This window comes from Lactuca sativa, chromosome 4, assembly GCF_002870075.4.
Source record: "Lactuca sativa cultivar Salinas chromosome 4, Lsat_Salinas_v11, whole genome shotgun sequence".
In the NCBI taxonomy this organism is placed as follows: domain Eukaryota; kingdom Viridiplantae; phylum Streptophyta; class Magnoliopsida; order Asterales; family Asteraceae; genus Lactuca; species Lactuca sativa.
In genome coordinates this window covers 11,910,938-11,926,654 of record NC_056626.2, presented here as the reverse complement: position 1 = coordinate 11,926,654, position 15,717 = coordinate 11,910,938, and the positions used below count along the sequence as shown (strand labels likewise).

The 15,717-nt window shown below is 32.4% G+C and overlaps 2 protein-coding genes across 2 annotated transcripts; both read left to right on the top strand.

The window, feature by feature from the left end:
* Window positions 1–8,582: 8,582 nt before the first annotated feature.
* On the top strand, window positions 8,583–10,849 carry LOC111887345 (uncharacterized). The gene is made up of 3 exons (XM_023883514.1): window positions 8,583–8,960; window positions 10,256–10,399; window positions 10,508–10,849. Exons 1-3 carry the CDS (start codon window positions 8,583–8,585, stop codon window positions 10,847–10,849), a joined length of 864 nt encoding a protein of 287 aa, XP_023739282.1.
* Window positions 10,850–12,924: 2,075 nt separating this feature from the next.
* On the top strand, window positions 12,925–15,431 carry LOC111887240 (zinc finger transcription factor YY1). Its single transcript, XM_023883406.3, has 6 exons — window positions 12,925–13,248; window positions 13,926–13,984; window positions 14,066–14,268; window positions 14,342–14,431; window positions 14,525–14,668; window positions 14,759–15,431. The coding sequence occupies exons 1-6, from the start codon at window positions 13,163–13,165 to the stop codon at window positions 15,311–15,313; spliced, it is 1,137 nt and encodes a 378-aa protein (XP_023739174.1). The 5' UTR covers window positions 12,925–13,162; the 3' UTR covers window positions 15,314–15,431.
* Window positions 15,432–15,717: the final 286 nt, after the last annotated feature.

The window sequence follows — 15,717 nt, the reverse complement described above, 5'->3', positions numbered from 1 at the left end:
CACATGTAATTTAGGGTGAATTTGTAACGCCCCGATTTGCAGGTATTGCTTAAATAAGATTTATTGGGTTAAGCCCTACTCAACGAGTTGGTTGACCTACTCGTCGAGTAGCAACGGGATGGGATCGCGTGTTAAGTGACCTACTCGACGAGTCCATATTGGGACTTGGAGAGTAGGAGCTGACAGAGGAAACCCTAAATCTCGAGGTTTGCACCCCTATTTAAAGGGACCTCAGCCTCCCTTGGGCCTCTTTACAGATCGAGAGAGTCCTGAGAGTCCTTATGCGTGTGTGGGGGCCTTTGTGTGGTTTTTGAAGCTTAGAAAGAGAATCTTGGAGGAAGAAAGCTATGAGTGCAAATGAATTGAAGCAAGGAAGGCGTGTGAAGCGGGATTTACCTCAGCTAGTATCCTTTGGAGGTATCAAAGGGCCATCCTTACTTCCCTTTTTCCTTTTTGTTGAGTTTCTAGGGCTTTTTATGGATTTTCAAGTTGGTATGATGAGCTATGGGCTAGATCTGAAGTTGTAACTTTAGATCTGGACCCTCCTTGGATTCTAGAAGCATAAAGTTACAATTTTGGTCGTGATTGAGGTCCCTCTTGGGCATGAAGCCCCATTAAGAGCTTAGATTTGGCATTTAGAGCCTTTAAAGCCATGCATGCACGTAAAGTTTGCAACTTTACGTGATAAGCATGCCCTAGGAGCTTGGATATGTGATTTGGAGCCGCTGCATGACTCAAAACAAGTTTGTATGGAAAGAGGACTAAATGGACTCGACGATTCACATGAAGATGACCGTGAACTCGACGAGTTGGATGATCAAATCGGCGAGTCCGATGAAGATTACCATAAGACTCGACGAGTTGAAGAACAACTCGGCGAGTCGGATGAATTTTCTCTAGAAAATGTATGCGTGTGTATCCGTCGAGTTGCAAGGAAGGAACTCGACGGGTGGCCTTAAAGTTTGAATGAGCATCGAAGGGACTCGACAAGTCACCCCGATGACTCGGCGAGTTGGATTGTGTTTCAAGGAACTCGGCGAGTAGCCAAGGGTACTCGGCGAATTGGGGTCAACATGGACTGTTGACCTTGACTGAGGATTTTGACTTTGACCAGGGGTTGACTGGTGGGTTATGGAGTACCTTATAAGACTAAGGACTTATGATTATATTGTACTATGATCATAGGTGGTGGAGCCTGTGTTGGGTGATCCGACAGTTGGAGTGTATCTTCCGAGTCAACATTTGCAAGGTGAGTTATCCTCACTATATCAATAGGTTCTACGGCACCAAGGCTGGCCCTTTAGTTATTGATGTTATGATATGCTACATGTGATTATGATCTGTTAGATCAGAATCAGGGTAGACAGTATGTTATGCTCTATGATCCGCAAGGATTAGTATGTTAGTGACCTGCTAGGTTGGTACTCTAGTTATGAGAGAATTCTATGATTGATGATCAATGTGATAAATATGTTTGATGTTTGTATATGCTAATATATGATAGTTATGCGCACATGGTTATTTGCTTGTTGGTTGGGTTGAGGCGGTCCTGCTTTGTGCTGAAGGCCAACATACCCTATGAGCGGTCCGGGGAGACTGCAGGCCCACGAGGTGGACCATTCATGCCGAAGGCTCGGGATAGATTCAGAGAGACTGTAGGCCTAGTAGGGCGGTCCAGTCAGGCCGATGGCCAGTATGCATGTTGATTGATTGATAGATTGTTATTAATATGGCTTTGTCAGTGTGGTATTGGTATTTTGGGGGTAGCTCACTAAGCCCTCGGGCTTACAGTTTCAGTTTATTGTTTCAGCTACTTCAGGAGATCATGGCAAGGCGAAGGCGTGACTGTACCGCTCCTCATCCTTACGTTATGATTTTGGGACACTCTGATGGATATTGATTTGAAAACATTTTGTAAACAATACTGCTTGATTTTTATTATGATCGAAAAAGTTTAAATTTGGTGTAAAATTTATGGATGTTACAGAATTAATTTTCTGGAATGTTTGAAATATTTTAAAGCATCTTTAATGGTAAATATATCATATCACTTAATATTTTTGTCACCTTATTATTTTAATATTTTTGACCTCTAATTAAATGAGCTCTCCATTTGTTAAGATTTTTCAATAGTTTTTTTTATATAAATTTAATTTATTGATGCTCATCTATCTAAAATGTTCATAAAACATCTCATTTAATTAGTCGTCTTAAAACATGTTATATGAAATATTTTAAATTAAGGTTTATAAAAAATTAGTATATACATATTGATAGAAGACAAAATTATAAAAATGGTCCCTGTGATTTGGCAAAAGTCACAAGCCCAGTCCATGTTAATTTTTTTGATGCAAATGGTCCTTGTGGTTTGCAAAACTTGCAAATATGACCCTTTTTACTAACACCGTTAGTATACAGTTGTTACACCCCCGTACCAGACGGCGTAAACGTCTGGCGGCTTGAGTGACTTCATTTTTATAGTATCATCACAGTGTATATAATTGAAACAAAACATCATCATCATCACACATGCAATATTACAACTATCATTGTTTACATCAAGTATTGTATCAATATTACATGCCAAAATATCCAAAGTATGGTGATAACAAAATACAACAAAATATTCAGGTATTCATTCTAACCAACCTGCTCAACGATTTCCTGAGAATACAAGTTAATTTGAAAATGTCAACATGTATAATGCTGGTGAGTTCATAAGTATGTTTGAGTAAAATGTGTTGTATTACTTTGTAAATGTCAGAAAATTCGATATTTTTTGAAAAACAGTTTGAAATGTTATAGTCCGATCTTGTATTAATGCATGTGTGTTAATGTTTGTAAGTATATGAAGTGAATGATCCCAGACAACCTGATGTTGTCTGTTTATAAAATGTTGTGATCTCAACACCCTATAGTTGAGTACCAGTGCGTGTATATTATCGGGTTATCAAAAAAAAATTGTATTCCGTAAATTTTTATAATGGAGTTAATTCCTCTAAGTGAGTCGTTATAACCATACTTGATAATGACTAATCCGTCTGTCATGACGTTTTTCGGACGCCGACTTGTTTAAGGTAAGGTTTGTCACCCTAGATTGACCTAGTCTAACTGTAGCGAACAGCTCAAGTGTGAGGTGTCACCCCCGTATAGATATATACACAAACTTCCGCTCTCCCTCCAAGAGACTCTGGTTATAACTACATGCTACGGTTGTACACTCGATAGGTGCCAAACGAAACGTCTCACAATATCCTTAACTGAATTTACGCGAATATGAAATTGCATAGTGTATATTGTTTTTGTGTATGTATTTAGTTTTCAAAGTCCAACGAGTATGTATGTGAATGTGGGAAGTCAACAAGCATGTAGATGGACCACGAAGGCCCAATAAACATGTAAGGTATATTCCATACCCAATAAACATATAAGAGGATAACTAAGGGCCCACTAAACATGTAAATTATATTTCAGACCCAATAAGCGTGTTAATGGACAACTAAGGCCCAATAAACATGTAAGGTATATTCCAGACCCAATAAACATGTAAGAGGACAACTAAGGCCCACTAAATATGTAAATTATATTCCAGGCCCAATAAGCATGTAAATGGACAACTAAGGTCCAATAAACATGTAAAGTATATTTTAGGCCCAATAAACATGTGAGAGGACAACTAAGTCCCACTAAACATGTAAATTATATTCTAGGCCCAATAAGCATGTAAATGACGTAATTGATCCGTTTGTTGTTACGTTGGTTGCTAAGCTTAGTTGTTTACCAAAATGACATAAAAGGCCCATTTTTTGTAAAAAGACATTTTTGGTCCTTAAAACCGAAAATTTACAATTAAGGCACATTTTTAGTAAAAATAACACTTTAGGTCCTTTAAAACCAAAAGTTTACATTTAAGGGCTTGATTCACGTGAAATAACATTTTTAACCCCACTTTTGTCAAAAAGAGCATTTCGGCCCAAAAGCATAGAAATTATTCCTTATTGGCCCAAGTTTGGTAAAATTGTCATTTTCAACCCTTATAACCAAAAAAATAAGATTTTTGGCTCAACTTTGTTTAAAATGACACTTAAGCCCACGAAAATCCAAAAATTTACAAATTTAGCCCAAATAACGTGAAAGCCTAAAATGAGGCCCATTTGTGAAAGTTTACACTTTTAGCCCTTATAAAATCATAAATACTATAAGGATACATATTTATTTAAATAAATCCTTTCAAAGTCGCGAGTTATGCATACTAACTTCACTTTTTGATTATTTTGTCATTTTGGCCCTCTTATGTAATTTTCTTAGTTTTAAACAACTTTGTAATGTTTTAAACCTTTTCATCACGTGTTATGTCCACAAATATCATCATATTTTAGTATATTTTCGAGTTCATGAAGTTTATATCACATATACTTTTTTGGGTTAAAAAGTATATATATATATATATATATATATATATATATATATATATATATATATATATAAGTTCGAAAGCACATATATATACAGTAAAACACATATGTTTTTGGTTTAAAATTACATTTTTAGCGAAGATACTTTCGGTCAAGAAAACACATTTTTATCAAACACACTTTCGGTTGAGAAAGTACATTTCTATGAAACATACTTTTTTATATAAAATTATATTTGTATATAAATTGGGAAACCACTTATATACAACAAAAACATACATTTTAAAAAAGTAAATATCTTATGGTTTTAAAGTACATTTGAAAACATACTTTTTTGGAATAAGTACCTTTGATGCAAACATTTCAAACATGTGAACTCACTAACATTATGTTGATGAACTTTCAAAACACATGTATTCTCAGGGAATTATGAAGTTGAAAGTTTATACACATGGAATAAAGTCGTGGAGCCACGATCACTTATGGTTTAGTGACGTCGTTTATTAAGCAACCTACTGTTTGAGGTATCAAAGTATTGTAACTTTAAACAAGTATCAATGTAATTTATTTTTAGTAATAATATTTCTATAGTTATGTTATTGTTGTATTTTTTCTATGCATGCAAATGACTGTAATCCATGATGTCGTCTCACTACATGTCGTTTCCGCCATTGACTGGAGGTATGGCACCATCTCGAAGTGCAACGTGTAATTAAACTGTAAATAAGTAATACCACTAGTTGATTACCTACATATTGAGACATGAAATTCACAAAACCGAGAGTTGGGTCAATTAAAGAATGAAAAAAAGATAATTATAGATCAAAAAAATATGCTTAAACAGTTATGATTGCGACATCCCCAAATTTTACGGCTTGAAAAAGACATTTTCTTTATGCTTATTTAAAGCATAATATTCTTTATAAATAAGGAATTTATCCCATAACAATTATAATGTGAGATAAAAGCATTTCCAAAGAAAGGTTTTTCAATTATTATTAAAAACATGGGTGTCATAACTGATATAGAAAAGATAAACATAAACATAGTCATTACATGCCTTACTGCAACTTATTGCACTAATATCCTAAACTCCTCGAATCTCTTAATAAATACAAATATCACTATCCATGTACATTCATGCTGCTACCTGTAATACAAAGAAATTAAGTGAGTTAGGCCGGGAAGTCTGGTGAGTACATAGGGTTTTCAAATCACAATATTATAATTATATTGTTTTACATATACATCAAAACAATTAACCTGATTACCCATTCTCGTTATTTTTACTCTCTGATCCTAACATGATGATCTCAAGGGATCTTCCTTAAATGATCACTATAAACAATGAGTAGATAGTAATGCTTTGGGGATTCCGTAAGCAATATATGTCAATGAGGATGGAGTACATGTATGAACATTCTTTCGTTTTCCCTGAAAAACATGATCATTAACACCTACAAGTGGTGAGCCAGCTAATGTTCCACCATATTGTCTAGAATAGTCAGTGGTTGTCATCTATGCTCCCATAGATGACTGGTCCCAATAGTACAATAGTACAATGCATGACCTCTCACCATTATTTTATTCTCCCACAACCCATCACTACCCAATACAATTTAAATATATTAAAATAAATATACAAGTAAAATCATATCATATTATTGCATCTAGCACATATATCAAGAACATAGATAATAAACACATATAACATTTAATTATCTAAATAATTTATATATGTGTGTAAAATGAAAGTAACTATGTACCCCTCTATTAAGATGGATGACTTGCGATTAGGGCAGCGCTTCACCTAACACCTTAATTGTTCCTTTCAAAAGACCTAGATATAAATATCACCAAGCCTTAAGCTTACATCTCGCGACTATAATAACGATCATCTAGATTCCTCAATAATCCCAATGAATATTGATCTAGAGTTGATAAGGAATAACTATGTACGATTATATCGGAGGTAGGGTCTATTTGGTATACAAAGTATATTGTTTGGAAATCATACTTTACACACCTTACTATATCTAGTTTAGACATTACCCCCGTAAGTAGATCAATCAATATTATCACATGGAATCACTGATAAATATGATTTTATATGTCCATAAAGATTATAAACATAAATATAAGTTACACTTAAAGCATAATAAGTACAACATAAGTTATAGAGTTTTCTAGAAGAAAAGTCCAGAAAATTCGCAGGCAGAACTCCGACCTACCAACTTCTTTTTTCCGGGCTCTCTAATGCTCGGGCTTCGATAAAGACTTTTAAATACTAGAGAAATTTGGACTTAAGAGTAGGAAATTTTTAGAGAAAGATTGGAAGGTGTGAGGAGTGAAATGTCGTTGAGCTGCTATTTATAGGCAAAATTGATCAAACCATATCGCGCCTAGACCAGGGACGTGCCACGCTCTGGCTTAGCCGGCAAGTACTCCATTTTATATATTGATTTCAGTTTTAATTATTTTCTTTTTTAATATATATATATATATATATATATATATATATATATATATATATATATATATATATATATATACACACACACCGCCTTATATTTCCGTCATGGTTACATTTGCGTCTACCTATACATACAAACTATATATATATATATATATATATATATATATATATATATATATATATATATTCAACTTTTTCACACATATATGCACACATGGATGTAATTTTTTCAGTTTACACCCTTTTCTATTTTAACAGATAATAATATTCCCCACCTTTCCATTTCGTATTAGGCAAAATTAATAATTATATTTATATTTATGGTTCTTTAACTTACCCTACATTTACAATAAATATCTTATCTTTATTTTAGTGCGGTGTAGATGAATACCACTACAATCCAATCAAAATAATATAACTATATTTACATTTATGGTTTTTTAACTTATCGTATATTTAAAATAAATATCATATCTTTATTTTAGTGTTGTTTAAGTGAATATCACTACCATCAAATCAAAATAATATAACTATATTTATATTTATGATCCTTTAACTTATAATGTATTTACATTAGATACCTTATCTTTATTTTAGTGCGGTGTAAATGATTTGATCAATTCAAAATAATATAACTATATTTATATTTATGGTCCTTTAACTTGCCATACATTTACAATAAATACGCTATCTTTATTTTAGTGCGGTGTAAATGAATACCAGTACGATCAGATCAAAATAATATAACTATATTTACATTTATGGTCCTTTAACTTGTCATACATTTACAATAAATACCCTATCTTTATTTTAGAGCGGTGTAACCACTTTGATCAAATCAAAATAATATAACTATATTTAAATTTATGGTTCTTTAACTTGCCATACATTTACAATAAATACCCTATCTTTATTTTAGTGCGGTGTAAATGAATACCACTACGATCAAATCAAAATAATATAACTATATTTACATTTATGGTCCTTTAACTTACCCTATAATTTATATAGTATTCTTTTTCATGCCTAAAGTTTCACTATAAATGAATGTGTCCCAAACTTCATTTTCATTGTACGATAGTTTGAAAAACGATAGGCTAAGTAAAAGAAAATGAGTTGGCCAGAATATTTGCCATCGTTTGATGAGTTAAATTACGAGGTATGTCCGTGTATTATTACTCATATAGTTATGTTTTTATATATCACATATTTATATTTGTATGTATTGATTAGGCTAATGATATTCATACAAACAATGCATCTCAAGATGACGATAATGAAAATACTTACTTCATCAGTGACATTAGAATTTGAAACTAGCATGGTATAAAGTTTTAGATTTATTAATATTGTTATTAATCAATAAGTTTACTTGTATCTAATATTTTTTTTAGGTATTTAATTCTCGTCAGCAACTAATAGACTGAGTGTAAAATACGGGACGTGGACTTGGTTACGTTATTGTAATAAAAAGATCCACTGCTAACTCAAATATTTTTTTTCAATGTGATCGCAGCGGTACATACAAAAGTAAGAAAACATCCACAAAAAATACCGGTACCAGAAAAATTAATTGTCCATTCGCACTAAAAGGCAAATATTCATCAAAAGATAATTGTTGGTCATTAAAAGCCATATGTGAAATGCATAATCACGAGCCCGCCTTATATTTAGAAGGCCACCCATATCCAATGCGTCTTTCTATAGATGAAACCCAATTAGTGGAAGATTTGATAAGAAAAAATGTGAAACCAAAAGATATATTATCTACATTAAAGAAGGAAAATGTAGAAAATTTATCTATTCTTCCAACTATATATAATGCACGCCAAAAATTCAGGATGAAGGAGAATAGTGGCAAAACTCAAATGCAAGTTGTTATGTCTTTCTTGGCTGAGAATGACTATATGTACTATAGTCGTGCCGATAAGTCAACTAACGAGCTTCAAGATTTGTTTTTTGCTCACCAAAGATCATTGGAGATGTGGCGCACATTCCCACATGTCATGTTGATGGATGCGACATACAAAACAAACAGGTACGAGATTCCCCTCCTTGAAATAGTTGGTGTAACTCCAACTAATCAAACCTTTTTGCGTAGCATTTGTCTACATGCATAAGGAAACAGAATCCAACTACACTTGGGCACTAGAGTGTTTAAAATCAACAATAGATAGTTGCATGTTTCCACGTGTAACTGTCACGGATAGAGACTTGGCTTGCATGAACGCATGCAATAATGTATTTCCAGAAGCTAAAGGATTACTTTGCAGATGACATATCAATACAAGCATTAAGAGAAAATACAAAACGTTTTTAGTGCATCGTCGTTGTTGGACCTCCTTTTATAAAGGATGGAAAAATTTAATTGAATCTGAAACTGAGGAAGCATACAATTCCAATCTCTTACAAGTCGAAAACATTTTGGTGGACTATAAAGGTAAATTTAACATATCTTTTAGATTTGTTAGTTTATATATATATATATATATATATATATATATATATATATATATATATATATATATATATATTCAAAATTAATGTAAGTGTATTATGTTTCAGAAGTTATTACTTACTTGAAGTAAACGTGGTTGACACAATATAAAGAAAAGTTTGTATCTGTTTGGACCGACGTATTTCTCCATTTTGGGAATTACACAACCAATAGAGTGGAGAGTCAGCATGCCAAAGTAAAATTATACTTGGACTCATCACAATCAGATTTAGCGACGATATTACCAAGAATTCATGATGCTGTTGAGTCTCAAGACTATGCAATCAAAGCAAGTTTAGGACATAGCATGATTGTTGAACGACATCGTTTCGTCCATCCAATTTTCAGATATTTGGTTGGTAATGTTTCAATTTATGAACTTGAAATAATTTTCAAGTAATTTGAACAAATCAAATTCCTTGGAATTAGTGGATGTCAACTGCGTACTAGTCATGGGCTACCATGTGCGCACGAACAAGCGGTATAGTTAAAAATGAAAATCCAATACCACTTGATTCCATTCATAACTTTTGGAAAAATTTTAATTTAGATCCATGCATCCAACTAGAAGATGATGGTGTTGATGTTGAAGGTCAAACGTCTAACACACAGTTGAAAAAACAATCAAGATCTAGTAAGTTCAGTTGGGTGCGGAAGTTAAAAGATATTTTTTCACCATCAACAACTTCGCTTCGACAACCTACTTCTCACAAAAACAAAGTACCAAGTGGACGTCCGCGGTTGAGTACACAAACAAGACCTACTGTTCCGCCTACTCAAGATCCAACGACTCAATATCCTCGTAGACATAGTTTTGCGACACCTATGCCAGATTATAATGGGTCTAATCAATTTGATTTAAACCAGGAACCAGAGAGGCACAATACATTTTTGTTTCAACAACCTTCAACATTTTATTCAAATTCACTTATGAGTGAAATTCCAAATGAATTTCATCCATATGTTACAAACATTGAAGATGTGGAGGGAGATGGAAATTGTGGATTTCGGGCAATAGCTGTCTCCCTCGGGTATAGTCAAAATTATTGGCGTCAAATCCGCTCAGACTTATACAACGAGTTATTAGAAAATTGGGGACGATATTCAATGATTTTTTAGGATGACATAAACAACGTACAACACTCGTTGAGTTTCACTGGATTTGGTTCTGCACAAAGTGAATATTGGTTGATTATGCCGGATACTGGATTTCTCATCGCTAATAAGTATGGTGTAATTGTCTATTTTTTAGACAAACAAGGTTCGTTGACCTGTTTTCCACTTTGGCATGGTCCGCAAGATATTTCACATCATAGATCTATTGTTATCGCCTTCATTTATAATGGTCATTACGTAAAAGTTGATTTACAAGAATTACATCCAATGCCTACAATTATGTCACTTCCGCGTCACCACAGATCAGAACGTGCCGCTGGATGGGAAATATTGTATAATGCTTGACTTAATGAATATATTCCACCGAATGCACCACGTCATAATTGTAATATTTATGTAGTTAATGTCCATGATAATTAATAAAATTAAAATATGACATTGTTTGACGAAACGACAGTAAATGAAAATGATAATTTTATTTGTTATAATTGTGAAATCATATCATATCATATCATATTTTTTATTGTTCGTTTAATTGTTTGTGATCGTTATTTTTTATTGTTCGAAACGTAAACAAACTCGAATTTAAACCGAAAATTTTATAAAAAAAACAATGTAATTTAAAAAAATAAACAAAAGAAAAGGTTAACCACCTTGAATTATACCGAAAAATATATAAAAATAAACACGTAAAACTAGTTTTTTTTAGGTTAACGAATGAAAATTATTAATAAAAACCAGATTATGTATAATACGACATTAGCAAAAAGGGTCACTCATGCAAGTTTTGGAAACCACAGATACCATATTCGTAAAAAAATTATCAGGGACTGGCTTTGTGATTTTTGGCAAACCATAATGACAATTTTTGTAATTTTGATATATATATATATAATTTGAAAAAAAAATATGCAATCTATACAAACTCTATTAAAATAAAGAACAAATAAAATTGTAATATAATAATAATAATAATAAATAATTAAAAGAAAATAACAAAGGAAAAGGAAGAATAATTTAGTGATTTTATTTGAAACAAGGACTAAAAATGTAATATTCATAAATTATAGGGATACAATTTATTAATTTTTAAATTAGGAAACAAAATTGAAAATAAAACCAAAACACAAGGACCATTTAATATTTTTTTAGTTAACTTACCATTAATAGTTTTCAACAAGTAGTTTTGACTTCTATTCCGGGTGTATTTAAAATCCCTCAATACAAAATCATAATAATTAGAATTGGAATAAATGGATAATTCTATAAAAACCTCCATTATAGTTTGATTTTTTTTTTTTCGGTTGATACATCAAAATATATATATATATATATATATATATATATATATATATATATATATATATATATATATATATATATATATATATATATATATTTTCAATTTAACTACTAAGAGTTTGTTTTATTATTCATGAGAACCACTAAGAGTCTATTTTATTATTCATCTCAATCTGGCCCGGCCCTGATATTTCGGAGACCTTGTGCAAAAACTAAAGTGAGGCGCCATAAAAAATTTCTTGTAAATATTATTAACTACATTTGTTACCATTAATTCAAAACATAAAGTTGCTAAAAAACATCTCATAAATTCACTACCACAAAATAATGTCTTCACTAATTGGTAATCAAATAAAACTGTAAAACTGTTATAAACAATTTAAAAAAAAAAAGAATAATGCATATTACTATTTTCTAGATATCGACCTTTTAACATTTTTAAAAGAAAATCCATCTATGAAACTTTCATCTATGAGATTTTTTCTTACTTTTTGGTGAGTTTATAAAATATAAAAATGCTGTCTAAAATTTATAAAGAAAACAGATTTGCATTTTTTTGGATATAGATATTTTCCTTAAATTGTTGATGAGTTTTAAATTTATGATTAGATTTTGATTTTTGTTGATTTTATTAATAATTAAAATGCATCTAAAATTGGAACCAAATTTTACCGGGCTAATTTTATTTATTAATAAAACATAAAAATAGATTTTACAAAAATACCAATACTATAACTATAAATTATCCCAAAAATCGAAGACCCTCTAAAATCGGAGGCCCGGCGTACCGCCGGCACCACCCTAGGGCCGCCACTGATCTCAACCAAAAAATTATTGTTCCGAGTGGTGTTTGCTATTTAATACCAAAAAAAAAAAACTTACAACGGTTACTATGGGAAAAAATAAACTTTCAATGATTAAATCAAAATTAAAACAAATTTTCAATAGTTATTTTAATGGTTAAATAAAAAAAATCAACGCATAGTGATTTTAGTGCTTAAATCGAAAAGAAAAATCAAACTATAGTAATTTTAGTAGTGAACTTTATGAATTTTCTCTTGTAAAAACATTTTAGTTTTATTAAATTAAACAAACATAAAAATAAAAATAAAAATTCCATTAGACGTGTCAGAAACGGTTTCCCCTTTTTCGCAATGTTTTCTTGCTGCTCGCCGGAGTCCAGAATTCCCTGCCACTGTCAGTGTTTTCACGACTTCGTTCAATCGCCGACTCATTTCTAATTTCCCATCCAAATTCGAGAACAACCTATGTGCTCGAAACCCTAATTTCTATGTAATCAAACCATTGGGTTCAGCTCAATTAGCAGAACAAGACCCCATCAAGACGACTGCATTAATGGATCATCACTCATATCACAACCCCTTCGAACGGCGGAATTTCATCAAGTCTAAAACTCCCACTGTTAAGTGGTTCAAAGAATGGTAAGTAATAAAAAAGCCTCTCCTTCTGTCCTTTAATTATCTTATGTAGTGTATGATTATGTGAATGTGATTGATTCGCAAGACCTAATTGATCAGTGTTGGTGGAAATCGAAAGGGGTAAAACTGAGACAGCTTCATTCATGTCGATACGAGAGATATACTTGATCCTTTATATGGGTTTGAAGTAATTACAGCATTTACAGCATTGCCCCATTTTTATTTTCTTGGTAAAGATGAATTTGTGCTTACAACTACCAAGATCGGTAGAACCAAGTTATGATTCAGCTTCGAGCTTGCCATTATGAATAATGCGGATATTTTGTGATTAATTTTTGTGGTTGATGGCCATCAAATTTTCTAGGGTATTAGGGTTTATCCATTGCACTCCACCTGTTTGTTTAAATGCCGTAGTCATCTCCCAACAACAACGAGCGCTTACCCTTTACATCTCCTGATGCCTTATTTTTTTTTTTTTCACTAAAACAACTCCCCCTTTTCATCATCTAAAGACCTACTTCTACTTTCAGTATTTCACTAATTCACTTACCTGATTATTTATCGTAATCAGTTTGACACTAAACAGTGAAAATTTTCTTAACACTCAACACCATCAAAAAATGATTATGACAACTTCAAGATTCATAACACTGGTACTAATCTGATCATTATTTATCTAGGGTACCACAAGATGTCGTGTCAACAGGTGGCAAATGCTTTGTTATGAAATGGGTCACAGGTTAGTAATTACATCTTTATGTTAAATCTTTCATTCTAACATCATTAAATCTATTTAATATTAGAATTCTCATATTTGTAGAGTCTCAATTAAACGCCATGAATGAAGAAAAGTCAAAAGAGATGGAGGCTGTAGAACCTGAACCTGAACCAACAACTGAAGTTCTTTTTCTTTGCAGTTATGAAGGCTGTGGAAAAACTTTCATTGATGCTGGAGCTTTAAGGAAGCATTCCCACATTCATGGAGAGAGACAATATATTTGCCATTATGAGAATTGTGGAAAGGTAAATCTTTTACTATTATCTTTTTTATTAATGCGCCATGGATTTATTAATTTTATTTATGTTAATGTTGCAGAAATTTTTGGATAGCTCAAAGTTAAAGAGACATTATCTAATTCATACAGGGGAAAGAAATTTTGTTTGTCCTCATGAAGGTTGTGGTAAGGTAATGACACTATCAAACATTTTTTTTTTTTGCTAAAATGAACAATTAAACATTATTAATTAACTCCTATAATATTTATGTGTATAAATACAGGCATTCTCGTTGGATTTTAACCTAAGGTCACATATGAAAACTCATTCACAAGAGAATTATCATATTTGTCCATACTCTGAATGTGGGAAAAGATATGCTCATGAATACAAGCTAAAGAATCACATTATGTCTCACCATGAAAAGGTTAGTGCTTCAAGTTTAAATAGTGATCAAGTTTTCTTGAAAGATGATTCAAATTTCAAACCCTAATCTTGATCTTTTAAAAAATTTCAGCAAAACAACAATCACATGATGATTGAAGCTCCATTGAAGTATGTTCATATACAACAACCCATAGAAAAACCACCTCCAAAACCCACAAAATCTTACACATCTGCATCATCCGATCGTCCGTATGCATGTCCATATGAAGGATGTGAGAAAGCATACATCCATGAATACAAACTAAATCTTCATTTAAGAAGAGAACACCCGGGTCATTTCCAAGAAGAAAATCCGAAAAACACGGATCATGATCATGAAATGGATGCGGGTAGTGACCAAGATGGGCATAATACGGGTAAACGGGTTAACCCGAAGTCCCATAAACAAAACCGACCCAAACCAAATGTAAGGCACCCACCGGCTAAAGTGGTGCACCACAAGGCTCCAATGGTGGGAAATGTAATGAAGAAGCAACCATGGCCGATTGTTAAGGGTGTTTATGAGGAAGAAGATAGTGAAGAAACTGAAGAAGATCGTGATAATGGTGAGGATCGATGGGGTTATGGTGATCGTAATGGTGAAGACGATGATGATGATGATGAAGAGACCGAGTATGAGGATTAGGCATGTTTAGTTTCAAGATTTTGTCTTTGATGTATTTTCTTGCTAATTGTGTTTTGAGAATCTTTGATTTTAATGCTACTAGTAGTTTTAGTTGATATAAATTGACCTTTTAGGGCTATTTGCAGTTACGAGGATGGTGAAGTCATTTACGTCTTTTTACAGATAAGTAGTCTTTTTACAGATGAGTGATCACGAACGGGTGCTTGTTCCATCTTTTGGATGTAACAAATATTGCAATTTTGGCTCATTTGTATCGGTTTCAGTCTTAGTCAAATGCATGCTAACTGCAGTACTAAATGATCATTTTTAGTTGCGCCATTTCTTGCATAACGAAAGGGCATTAGTAAACAATTGATTTTTCTAGAGCTATTCTCGAAATCTCGATGATGATAATATTTACGTCT